The sequence below is a fragment of the Nelusetta ayraudi genome, unplaced genomic scaffold, assembly GCF_046127955.1.
Source record: "Nelusetta ayraudi isolate G7.1 ecotype Tasmania unplaced genomic scaffold, CSIRO-AGI_Nayr_v1 ptg000057l, whole genome shotgun sequence".
Lineage (NCBI taxonomy): Eukaryota > Metazoa > Chordata > Actinopteri > Tetraodontiformes > Monacanthidae > Nelusetta > Nelusetta ayraudi.
In genome coordinates, this window is record NW_027466107.1 from 12,501 (window position 1) to 25,673 (window position 13,173).

Consider the following 13,173-nt stretch of genomic DNA (forward strand, 5'->3'; position numbering starts at 1 on the left):
AACACTCGATTTGAAGGCCCGCTTTGTAGAAATTTGGGCCCAAAAAATGTTTTTTTGCTTGTACCTTTAGCAAAGTTAATGGGGATCAACGTCGCTGCTGCCTGCACACACACACACACACACACACACACACACACACACACACACACACACACACACTGGTCAGCTGCGCTCACCGTAACCGAGCATTACAGCTAATTAGCCGACAGTGAGAGTGTTTACGCAGGAAAATTGAATCAGTGACCCTGTAAATGTTTACAGGCTAAACAATAATTAGCCCCTGTGAAGCAACCGCCGAGTCACGGGGTGGACACCCGAAACCGCAGCCCCAGCACCCCCCCCCTCCCCCCACCTCACCCCCTCCTCCTCCTGGTCTGTGGTCGGGGGTCCCGACTGGAGAAACACTCGGTAACCATTAAGGACAACATTGTTCTCTTTCAGCTATTAAAACGTCCCGAGCGCTGACACGCACACTTCACCTCCCATAATAACCTCCCCGCCACTAAACAAACAGCCGCTGGAATCAAATTTAAACATATTTTGCGGCGCCATGTTATTCCATCAAAGCCTTGGACGCTGCGCTCGCATTGTGAACCGCGCGCAATAAGTGGACGGAATGTTTCAAGTTAGCCGCGGGGAAGATCCCGCGGACAACTTATTGGGGAGGATTTGGAAGCTGCTTGAACGGAGATGTTACCCATTAACTGCGGCAATACGTCGTTTTCTCCGTCATTCTTTCATTGAGTTCATTTAGTTAAAGTTTCAACATTGATTTTTTTGTTTTTTGTTTTTTGTTTTTTAATGATTTATATCTACTTTTCACAGGGAGAACGGCACAAGTGGCGCGCCCACAGCGCCCACATGTGGTTGGGAATGGAACCATGTGACAGATCCGCACCAACGAGGCAGAAGAAGAGGACAGCTTAGCCAAGTGAAGGTGAAGCCCGTGTGTTTTACGGTTTATCAGGGTGCTGGGCAGGCGACCAACGTTATGAAGTACCACCGTTCCATGCAGCCAGGGGGCGCTGTGTCACTTTCTTGGTTACAAGTCAGTGAGCGGAAGGAAATGACTGTGACATTGTCATTTCACGCTAGGAAAACCTATGGGGTGTGAAGGTCAGCTGGAAATCTTCGACAGTCGGTAGATTCTTGTTTTTTCGCCACATCTGAACTCCGTCCGTCGGACACGGAGCGGCACCAGCAGTCTGGGTCAAGCGCTCCAGATGGGAGCTGGGAATCTCACGCGGATCCAGCTGCCATTCCAGACCGCCGGCGCTGCGCATAATCTAAAAAACGCATCTTTTCAGGAGCGAGCGGAGCGCCTGGCGAAGCCATCAGCGCTCCGTCGAGCTCAGAGTGAAGCGCTAGGGAGATGCTAACGGGGTTAGCCGCGGTGCTGCAGGGTTCAGCCCAGCGAGGCTGCCGAGACAGACGTGTCAGTCGCAGTCAGAGGTCTCCTTTTAAAAGACAGCCAGTTGAAAGCTTTAACATTAAAAGGTCAACGACCGGCGCTGACGGCAGCAGCAGCAGCAGCAGCAGCAGCAGCAGCAGCAGCAGCCGTCCACTCGCAGTGTCGCCGGCAGCCGTCGTGACCTTTTGCGACCTGGAAGGAAGCTGTAAATCCTCCCTGAGCTCAGACCAGCCGTGAAATCGGCCTCGCCGGGCTGCAGAGGCAGGAGGCGCCGCCGCTCCATCATTTGTGCAAACAACGTTTCATCCAACAATTATCTTTCTTTTTTTTTTTTTTAGCGCAGAGGAAAAACCTGCGGCCGTTCCTTCCCGTTCCTGGAAAAACTCTCCCATCGGCCCGACGTGCTTGTTGGGTTTTTAATGCAAACTCCGACCGCAGGGGCCACTTCACTTTACGTTGCCGAGTGATGAAAAGCCTCTAATAAAGCGTCTAATAGCAGCAGCGGCGCATTGCTAATGCAGGGCCTTTCATCGATCTCCTGTGTGCATTATCATTTTTAAATGAACGGTTTAATGACGCTCCCTCCCTCCCTCCCACACACACACACATTCCCTCCCAGTTTCCCCCGTGGTACAAACATGGGGACTCAACAACAGACTTGTGCAGGAATTTGTCTCCAAAAAAAAAAAAAAACAAACGCAAGTGCTAGCAAACATTTAGCGAGGTTTTGGAGTCGCCCCCCCCCACACACACACACACACACACACACACACACACACCTCCACTCACTCATCCCGTCAGCCTGACGGATGGTTTGATCGGCGCACCCCCGACCGGCCGTGCTAATAACTGTCCACTTCCACAGCAAAGAAAGCACATTTAGTGCCGACTTGTGGGCAGAAATTACTCGCTGACACTCGGCTATCTGCGCAATTAATCACCGCCTCGCCCCGTAAAGTGACGGGGGAGAGAAGCGAGAGGGAAAAAAATACACACACACACACACACACACACACACACACACACACACACGCACTGCCTCGGCGGCGGCAACTTCTGACAATGACATTTTCCCCTGACAGAGAAGCAGGAGGTGGATCATCTGTAGAATGTCACAGCCTCCGCAGTGGGCGGGGCCAATCCCAGTCACAGTCACAGTCTGCTCACAATCGGGCCAATCGCAGCCGCCGTCGCTCAACCATTGCTTTTTAATTGACTTTAAAAGACTCGATGCCTATGCTTTATATTTTTGTATGTTGAAATTTCAAATACAGGTTTTGAAAAATTATTTTTAAATTATTTTTAGAAATCAATTTCAAAAACCTACCCCCCCCCCCCCCCCCCAAAAAAAAAAAAGCCTCACGGACGTTGTTTTTAAGCAAACCTTCGAAATATTGCTTGACATTTGCGGGATTTTTTTTTTTTTTTCGCGACTCACTGTGGCACACGGAGTCGCTGAGCGGCGTGCACTCCACCAGCTGCGTCTCGGTGTCCTCGTCGCAGATGGTGCAGGGCAGGCAGGGGTCCAGCGAGCTGTCCCGGTCGGAGAAGGTCTCGTCCAGACACTCCTCGCACGCCGTGTCGTGGTTGTGGTCGCAGTGGGCGAACACGCCCTGGCCGGCGGGGCAGACGGTGCACGGCGAGCAGCGGCCCGCCGTGAGGTCGAAGAAGAAGTTGTAGTCGCAGACGCACACGGCGTCGTTGGAGTCGGTGCACGGCGTCTCCATGCGCATCAGGCCGGTGCACTGCGTGCAGGGCTGGCAGCGCTCGCTCAGGCTGTACTTCTCAGAGAAGGTCTCGCCTGCAGGGGGGACGGGGGGGTGGGGGGGAGAGAGGGCGAGAGAGGGGTCAGAGGTCGGCCGGAGGCTAGGAGGAAAGACGAGGGGACGGCCTGCGGCTGAAAGGACACGGACCAGCGATAGCAAAGGCCCAAGCAAACTACGAGGTCTCGCAAGCTACCTTGGCAAAGGCCTTCCAAACTACCAGGCCTTGCGAATGAACATGCCAAAGGTCTTGCAAACTACTAGGCTTTGCAAACTACCATGGCAAAAGGCCTTGCGAACTACAAGACTGACGGTACTTAGAAAGTGCAGAACTACAGCAGCCCAGTAGCCGAAAAGTCTTCTCACAGCACCATGAATTTTGTTATTCGTCTTTGGTGTCTTCTGTCGTGTTTATGTTTAAATAAAGTTTTCTTTCCAGGTCACGGCGTAGACCAGGTTGGATTTGATTTCCTCACATTTAAGCTGCTGCTTTTAAAATCACTCTGTGTTTTGCTTCCTCTGGGATGTGACGCGGCCCAGCCCGTCAAACCAAGATGCCAAACTAACTCTGATTCATTGGTTTGTTCGTTCGTTCGTTCGTTCGTTCGCTCCTTCGCTCCTTCGCTCGTTCTAAATGCAGCGTGCGGCGGCGAGTCAAACTTGCATATTCCTCGGTGCTGCAGCAACATAAATCATGCCGACTGGGCGTGACTGTAAATAAAGACGTGGTAAGTGTGCGTGTGTGGGGTGAGGCTTTCGTGGAGGCCTTATCAGCGCCACACACACACACACACACACACACACACACACACACACACACACACACACACACGTGTCTGCTAACGATTTTAGCCACCGTGAGGGCGAGAGCGTAAATTGCCTTGTGCAAAAAAAGCAACACTCTCTGCTGCTGCTGCTGCTGCTGCTGCTGCTGCTGCTGCTGCTGCTGCCAGTGTGTAAACAGCCGGCCGGCTCGGGTGACGGCTGTCGCTCTGCAGCAGGGAGGTCCCAGCCGGGCAAACCAAGGAGCCAACGGACGTAGCTAGCGGCGGCGGTGAGGCAGGCGGAGGATTTGAGGCTGGGGAGGTGGGGGTGGTGGTGGGGGGGGGGGGGGGGGTGTTGAGGGGGCTGGAGGGCGGTCCTCTAATGGAGCCTCAGTCAGAAGATGCTGATGTACGACCAGCAGGATGGTGGAGGTGCAGGATGTGACTCCCCCACCCCCCTCTCGCTCGGCCTTGAGGTCCTTCCCTCTCTCTCTCTCTCTCTCTCTCTCTCTCTCTCTCTCTCTCCCTCCCTCTCTCTCTCTCTCTCTCTCTCCTGAGCATCTTCAAGGAGACTCAGACTGAATGACTTGGACAGATGATTGAATCACTAGTTGCGTTTCCACCATGAACCCCTAGAATTGCGCGAAACCGAAATATTCCCCGATCACTTTGACCTGTGTAAACACATCTAAACACAACCATATGTAGCGAGTGTTGCGCAGGCGGGTGAGGAGGTGGAGGAGGAAGTGGAGAGGGGGTCGGGGAGGGGGGGGGGGTGTCAGTGCGGTTTGTTCTCATCTAATTTACAGTTGCCTCATAAAAGAAAAAACCCAAAGAAGACGCAGCATCCTGGAGATGCAGCAGGACAGCGCCCACGTCCCAACCCCCCACCCCCACCCCGACCCGCTCTCCACCGCCTCCCCCGCCCGCTGCTCCCCACATCCCACCCCCCCCCTCCTTCCCCCTCCTAATTGAGCGGTTGCAATTTGGAATCTTTTTATTTTACGAGCAGTAAAATTAAAAAAAACAAAAAACAGAGAGAGACGGAGAGAGGAAGGTGGGGGAGGGGGGCCCCATCAAGACCACCAGCCAGCCCCGCCTCCATTAGCATCATCAATAATGTAGCCCCCACCCCAAACGCCCCCAACCACCATCAGCACTTTGGCTGGAAGCTTTTAGTCAAGAGGGTCGTATATTATTTTTTTTCCTTTCCGACCTTTTGCTGCTGCTGATGATGATGATGATGATGATGATGATGATTTTTTTTTTGTAATCTCCATGTCTTTGAAGGTGCGACGGGCAATTATCGCCCCGCTTCATTGGTCCATTCCGCCCCCCCTCCCACATCAACACCTCCTCCTCCTCGGATTGGAAACAGGTGTCTGCCAGGATGCCATAAACATTAGAAAGAAGAAACCAAATGAAAACTAATGATGAACTTCTGCTGCTGCTGCTGCTGCTGCTGCTGCTGCTGAGCCTCAAGCTGCAAGTGAGTCTCCATCCTGCCTCCAGATCCCCCCAAACGCCCCCCTCCGGGTTCAGCGGGTCCCCCCCACTGCCCCGCCCCTCGCTGAGGTTCGCGGCTCCTAATTGAGCCGCAGGTTCCGGCGCTCTCGTCTCCCATGACGGCGGAGCAAAGTGCAGGAGGCTGATGAATATTTCACGTCTGCTGACACTGGCACTTGTCCCGACTCTGAGGGGCGGGGGGTGGGGGGGGGACAGGAAGTGGGAATTTCACCTCTATCCAGCCTGAAAACAGCAGACGGTTTGGGGGGGGGATTTTTTTTGTGGATTTGACCCTTAAAATATTCATCGCCGAGATTTTATTTATAGATTTGTTTTTCTCCGATTTTTCTCTCAGTCCGACTTTTTTTTTTTTTCTTTTTTTTTTCTTTTTTTTTTTACGTGCGCTTCAAGGGCTGCAGGTACTCGCGCCGCCCTCGGAGGCAATGAAAATGCATTTTGTCCTGGATTGAAGTGCACCCCCCCCCTCCCTCTCCCCTTCCCCTCCCCTCCCTCTAGCGGGGTATTCCACCGTGACCGTGGCGTGTTTATCAGCGGTGAGTACTGCTCCAGCGCCGCCAAGCCGGCTAATCGTCCGGCAGCAGCGGCACAATCAGGCCTTTCACGGCGCTTTAATTAGCCTGGTCCGGCACCGCGCGTGATGAATGAGGGGATCGTGCCCTCCTTTCTCTCCCCCTGCCAGGCTCTCTGATAGGGTTTTATCCGCTAATACAGTCGATGAGTCATAGCTACCAGGAGGAGGAGGCGGGAGGGGGTAGGGGGGCCGGGGAGGAGGAGGGGGGGGGAGGACACGACAGGAGCTGCCGGGATTCACCGGCGAGGAGGAAGGAAAAAAATAAAAACCTTGGTCAGAAGTGGATCACGACCTGCAAAGACGTCAGCGAGTCCGAAGAGCAGCGCAGAGCAGGAAGTTCCACCTTCACTTCTGCCCAAATTGCCGACGCCCCCTTTTCGCCCTCGTTGCCCTCTTGCACTCCGTGGAGCCCGTCGCTCGCTCACCCGCCCCCTCGCTCGCCCGCCGGCCTCGTTACGCTCCCCACAAGAAGCCATTTTCACCGATTTCACGCCGCAACCTTTCCCTCCAACATGCGCTTTGTTTGACTGAGCGGATTCTTGTGAAATTGACTCAATCTTTTTTCTCTTTGGATGTAAAGCATTGGCTCGCTGCCCCGTTTTTACGCCTTGTTTCTCCCCCGAGGCGGCAGACACTTCAAAGAGGTGCTGGAATGGCCGTGACGTCGCCGGCTGAAGACACCGGCGGCCGCGACGGAAAAAACCGGAAAACGTTTCCGCCGCATCGCAATCAGGCGTCTACCTCAGGTTCCGTTGCGCCGGTTCTGGCGTTAACGCCGTCCACTTCCTCGAAACCGGTTCAGCTCCAAACGCTCGAAGGCGTAGCAGCTTGTGGCCTGTGTGTGCTTTGAATCAGTCCGGGATTCAAACTCACAACCTCAGCGATGGAAGATGAAGCTGATGTGGACGACTTTGAAAGTCGCCACTGCGTCCTTTCAAGACTTCAAGATTTCAACTTCTTGGGAGCTGGAAATGTCACTTGAAATGGTGTTGGACTCGGTGTTTGTACACAAGGAAATATGCAAACTGAAAATTGTGACATGAAATACATCTTTTCTGGTTATTAACAAACAATTGTTTACGGATCAGATCCGTGAGAAGAAACTAACTCTAGCTGTTAAAATGCTGCTGTGAGTCGATGGATTTCTGCTCCGTTCTAAAGTGTCCGTCTCAAGTGGCCTCTCATTGGTCAGTTCTGGTCGCAGCTGCAGCTGCAGGACGGTGACGCAGGGAAGCACCTGAACTAAAAGTAACAACATCTCTCTGTCTTTCCTTTTTTTCTTCTTCTCCCTTTCCTTTCCTTTCCTTTTTTTTTTTTTTTACCCGTCACCCGTCGATGCTGCGGCGCTGGCAGCTTTCCCACCGAGCGCTAATGGTTCGCAGGCCCTGCGCAGTGCAGCCGCCGCACATTTGGAGCCACTTAGGGGCATTAAAAGACGTGCGAGTCGCCGCGGCCTCGTCGCACCAGGACGGCTCGACGGCCATTTGTTTTGGACAGAGGGCTAAAAGCCCCGGAACGTGAGCGTGTAAATAAAGTTGATGTAAGAGCGAAAACACTTTGGGGATCAGGTGTGAGGGTGACGTGACCTTACTGTCTCCCGCAGGAAACTTAATCCTCTTATTTTTATTTTATTTATTTTTTTCCAGGAAGTGAGACTCAGATCAAAGTTGGGAGGCTCGTGAGTCACTTCACCGTGACGGTCGGGGGGGGGCGCCGACATTGATACAGGTAGAAAGTGCTGCTGATCTCACTGTGGGCAAAAATATGAACACAACCCTGAACCTCTGTCCTGTCGAGGGCCTTCGTGTTGATTTTAAGGTAAAGTGAAGATAGTTTGTCTTTTAATTTGGGTACTTGATTGTCACTGCCAACGTTGTGACCGACATTAGCTGCCAGAAATCACTGTGAGGCAGCCCCACATGAGAGGAAGAATGAACAGAAGAATAGAAAAGTTTTCATTTCAATTTACTTTGCGTTTTGACTAAAGAGTATTTATGTACTGTGAGCCTTCAGTACCAAAGAACACTGGCAAGACGGAATTTATTTTGTAGGAAAAAAATCCTTAAATGTCGCAGAGCGAAAAGGGAAAAAAAAACAAATGCCAAAAAAAAAGTTGTATTCGGCGCTCTTGCTGACGCTGCAGTGATTCACTGTTAAGCGCTTGAAACGAGTTTCAGTGAGAGAAGTGGAAGCTGCTGGAAGCCGGCCGGCCAGTCGAGCTCGTTAAGGGGATCATTCTGATTTATTTTCAAGGCTTTGACATTTGAAGGAGAAGAAGAAGAAGAAGAAGAAGAAGAAGAAGAAGAAGAAGAAGAAGAAGCGGCGGCGGTGTTGCACTCACTGTCCAGGCACTGCTCGCACGCGGTCTGCGTGGCGCCGCACTCCTTGACCACGCCCTCCCCTGGTGGACACTCCAGGCAGCACTCGCCGCGGGCCGTGTACTTGCCCGTGTCGCACGGCTGCTCCAGCGATCGCTGCGTCTTGGAGCCCAGCGCTACCGCCACCTGTTGGACAGGAGGCAGAAGGTCAGGAAAAGCTAAGACGGGGAACAGCGCCCCGACCCCCCCCCCAGGCTGAGGCTGACGCCGCTGACTTCCCAGATGCATCGAAGAGAAAGAATTTGATCCACATGGAGGGGGGGGGGGTAAAAAAAAAAAAGTATTTTCCCCTCCAACAACATGACAAATGTTTTCCCGAAGTCCAGCAGAGGGAAAAAAAATAAGTTTTTCGTCTGGAACTGTGCTGCCACCATCAGTCCCTTCGCATCACGCGTCACTGCTTCTAATGTTGTGGCTGATTGGTGAAGACAAATCACACTCGGCCCAAACGCACACACACACACACACACACACACACACACACACACACACAGCAGAGACATGTTGATGAAAATTGCTGCCAGGTGTCCGTAGCGTTCCTCCAATCGGCCCCGCCATCGGGATCCGTCGTAAATCATGTCGTCTGCCACTATATTAAGCCACTTTGAACGTCGTCTAAAATGACCCTGATGGCTGCAGCTGTGGCGGCGGCGGCGGCGGCGGCAGCAGCGGAGATCCGGCGGCTTCGATGACACGCAGCAGCCGCAGAGGCGGCCGTGAAATCGTGTGTGCACAACATTATTCGCAGGCTGCCCGTTTAGATTAATGTCCAGCACTGCCTGCGACGCAGACACACACACACACACACACACACACACACACACAGGCATGGGCACACGTACACTGCACACCTCGTATAGATTTTAAAAAATGTGCATTTTGTAAAATTTGAGTAAAAACTGTGTTATTTTCTGAGATGGCACAAACTAATTCCCTTGCGGGCAGGTTTTCTTTGTTCTTCATGCTGCTGCTGCTGCTGCTGCTGCTGCTGCTGCTGCTGCTGCTGCTGCTGCTGCTGCTGCTGCTGCTTCAGCACTTTAATTCAGTTATTTTTGCAGACTTCATTTTCATAAAAGAAAACAAAGTCCAACTTTACTTTAATTCAAATACTGCCACACTCTCTTTCCCTGTTGACTCACTACAAGTATTTCCACGTGTCACACATTTTTGTTGTTGCTATACCCTGACGGGCAAATTGGAATGTGTCTTCGAGATGTCAGACATGTTTCTCACATCCATCTGGCAGGAAGCCCAGTGAAAAGGTTCTAAGTTCTTTTCTCTTCTTTTAATCAGGAACTGTTGTGCGGCTCTGATTCGACTGCAGCTTCAACAGTGGTCGCGAGCTGGCAGCGTGCGACTGCATTCGGGACGTAGCTCCGCCTCTTTTCCCCTCGGAGCTTCCCGATTGGTCAGGTCAGACTTGGAGCGACTTGCAGTGGAGCTTTTCAGAACGGATCGCTGAGAAGTGAGACTGGACCCAGCCGCCTGGTGAGGGGTCTTTGCTCATTGTTTTGTTCATCTCGCACAACAAAACAATGATCATAAACAATTCAGCAAACATTAATTATTCATATTATTTATGTATTAAAAGCTTTTTTGGGGTTTAGTGACAGAGAGGAAAATGTTTGATTTTCCTGCTCTGTGGTTCTTTTCCCACTGCTCTCCCCTTGGCTGAGGCATCAGCTTGTTGGGTTTTTTCTGTCTATCCCTCCTCCTCCTCCTCCTCCTCCTCATTCATCCCTCCTCCTCCTCATTCATCCCTCCTCCTCCTCCTCCCTCCTCCCTCCTCTCCTCTCTGCTCCTTCATTCACAAACTGCAGCCTGCAGCTCTGCTGCCTCGCTCTGCGGCTCACTGCCTGCCTGGCACCTCTTCCTCTCTTTTTCTTTCTTTTCCACTCATCTCTCCTCGAGTCACTTTCAGTTATTTGCTTCCCACCGTGCTCGCATGTCCCCGCCGCTGACCCACAGACCCCCATCTTCCCGTGCGTTCACGTCAGAGTGGAATACGATGCAGCCACGACACAGATTGACGACGGAACCAGCCGGGAAACATGTTTCACACACTCACAGAGGGCCGACCCAGCTGTGATTAAGCTCCGCTTGTGTCCCACCGCCATAATTTCATGCTCAATTTGGTGGTGGTGCATGGCGGGGGGGGGGGGGGGGCATATTTCTAAATTTAATTCCAGCAAAGTGCAGCCGGTCGTCGCCGCTCCTTAAGCCAGCTGTCATAACACAGTGCCTCCTCCTCATCCCGGGCCTGTGCACATGATGACTGAGCTGCTCGGCCCAATTAGAGCAGCTGCTGCGGCGCCCGACACACAACAGCACCAGGGGGAGGATGCGACGTGCCCACCAGCGCCACCATCCTGCGGGCAGCCGCTGAAACTGAATCAATGAACCTGCCACGAGCCGAGGCAGCGCCGTCAATTTCCTGACGCTGCAGGCCCGCCCACACAGACGAAGTGAGAATTAGAAGATAAATGAGCCTTGACAATGAGTGTTGTCTAGGTTTTGAGTCACAGCGGGAGTCGGAGCGGAGGGAAAGAAAAATCAATTCCTGCTGAACTGAATCCCGGCTCTGCGGCCAAACTTTTCCCCATGCAGGTGGAAACTACAGGAGGGAGGCTGAACGTGCAAATCACAATTCTTAGAATATCATTATCAATCAAACACCACTTTAGCCAGGTTGGTCCCACTGACATTTTCTTTTCTTTCTTTTTCTTAACAGACCTGGCCAAGACAGCAGCAGCATAATCAGTGGAAAGAATAATAATATCATAACAAGGACTTCAAATTAACAGCAGGAATTCCTCCTCCTCCTCCTCCTCCTCCTCCTCCTCAGCAGCAGCAGCAGCGACAGATTTCAACTCATCAGATCACAGGGACTACAAATCCCAAGAGAAGCCCTACAGAAGTGGAGGCAAACTCTCTTCAAATTACAAATTACAAATTACAAAGAAAAAAAAAAAAAAAAAAAAGTCCTGAACTGCGGGAATGCGTGCGTGCAAAAGCCGCAGACACACCTGCTCCTGGTCGGGAGTGGACGCGGTACTCACCAGGGTGCACAGGAGCAGTGGCAGCACAGCAGAAGTCATCGTGCGGAGTCGGAGTCACGTCGGAACAGATCGAGAGAGAGAGAGAGAGAGAGAGAGAGAGAGAGAGAGAGAGAGAGAGAGAGAGAGGAGCAGCGGAGCAGGCAGCGCTATGTTGAGGAGGAAGAGGAGGTGCAGGTGGAGGAGGAGAGCCGCATCTTCCTTCCAGCAGCCACGGCTTCTTCTCTGTCTTTGATTGGTTTTAGTTCTGTCAGCTCTAATACTTCTTCTCCTTCTTCTTCTTCTTCTTCTTCTTCTTCTTCTCTCTTTCCCTGATGGCTCCGCACCGACACGCGTCCGTCCGTTACGCAGCTCGCTGTGAGTCTGCCAGCTGCACCGCTCAGGCACGCACTCAAACTGAGGAGGAGGAGGGAGAGGAGGAGGAGGAGGAGGAGGAGGTGCTGGAGACCGTCCTGTCCGGAGAGGAACTGGGCTGCAAGTGCACTGCAGAGGAGAGAGAGAGAGAGAGAGAGAGAGAGAGAGAGAGAGAGAGAGAGAGAGAGAGAGGTGCAGGTTGTACTGTGAGTGGCGCAGCTTCTCTCTCTCTCTCTCCCTCTCTCTCTCTCTCTCTCTCTCACTCTCACTCTCACTCACTCAGTCTCTCCCTCTCTCTCTCCCCCTCTCTCGCACACACGCAGTCAGTCTCCGGTTTACTGCAACAAGAACTAAACTGAAATCTGACTCATCAGGCAGCATCACAGCTTCCCTCCACGCACACGGACGTCGTCTCCATTTTTCATCTGAGCCGTTTAGTCTTTTAAAAGCAGGTTTTAAAGAGAGAGAGAGAGAGAGAGAGAGAGAGAGAGAGAGAGAGAGAGAGAGAGAGAGAGAGCAGGACAGTTTGCGTAATTTACTTTATCTGTGTTTCCCTCCATCAGTTTCCCCGTCCAGTCTGTGGAACCCTGCGGAAATGAGAAACCAGACCACAGCTGCTGCGTGCCGGCTGCAACTTTTCACAAACCGCCAGCAAATCAGCCCTTTGTGATGTCATAAAAGGGAATAAATCAGGGTGACCACACACACACACACACACACACACACACACACACACACATAATTGCAATACTGCACAACTTCTTTTCTCATCTCTCAAAGTGCCTGTTGCTGAAATGGTTTTTGTAAATCCACCTTTTGTGTCGTGTTTTTGAACCGCTGCCGCTCTGTGATCACACGATCAGCATCAGTTTCAGCAGCTAGCTGCAAACACAGGGCTAAATGTGCCGCTCCTTTAGGGACTTTTTTGGGGTGACTGTTGTACAACCGTAGTTTTATCTGTAAACACAGTGCTAGGTAGTTTGTAGTCTGAAAAAAAAAAAGAAGATAATTGGATGACTGGACGAGCAGGAAGCAGCCGATACGTCAGTGGATTCTTCCCGACCAGCCGAGGTGTGAGTCGTGCCGAGGCTGCAGCCGCACCTGTGGCTGCCGTGTTTTTAAGACGCTGCCGAGGCTCCGCGAGGCTCCGCGAGGCAGCAGACAGACAGCGACTCATCAGGGCGACGGCGCGCGAGCGTCGAGCCTCGCAGCCCGTCACGGGAACTGGGTCAGCGTGCGTATAAATAACCATCAAGGGGCGGCGGGAGATCACAGCTGCTTCTGCTCGCCCGCACGCTGAAACCGTTAAAACGACGCATTGATCCTGTCAAACTCCGCGCACGCGCTGC

At 52.4% G+C, this 13,173-nt stretch overlaps 1 protein-coding gene across 1 annotated transcript in view; it reads right to left on the bottom strand.

Annotated features, from left to right (window-relative positions):
• ngfra (nerve growth factor receptor a (TNFR superfamily, member 16)) overlaps nt 1–11,919 on the bottom strand; it is a 21,863-nt gene extending 9,944 nt beyond the window's left edge. Inside the window, exons 1-3 of the mRNA XM_076038777.1 lie at nt 11,474–11,919; nt 8,378–8,540; nt 2,850–3,212 (exon numbers count right to left, since the gene is read on the bottom strand). Coding sequence (XP_075894892.1) covers nt 2,850–3,212; nt 8,378–8,540; nt 11,474–11,512 — 565 coding nt within the window. The 5' untranslated portion in view covers nt 11,513–11,919. The remainder of the gene's footprint in view (nt 1–2,849; nt 3,213–8,377; nt 8,541–11,473) is intronic.
• Between the last annotated feature and the right edge of the window lie 1,254 nt (nt 11,920–13,173).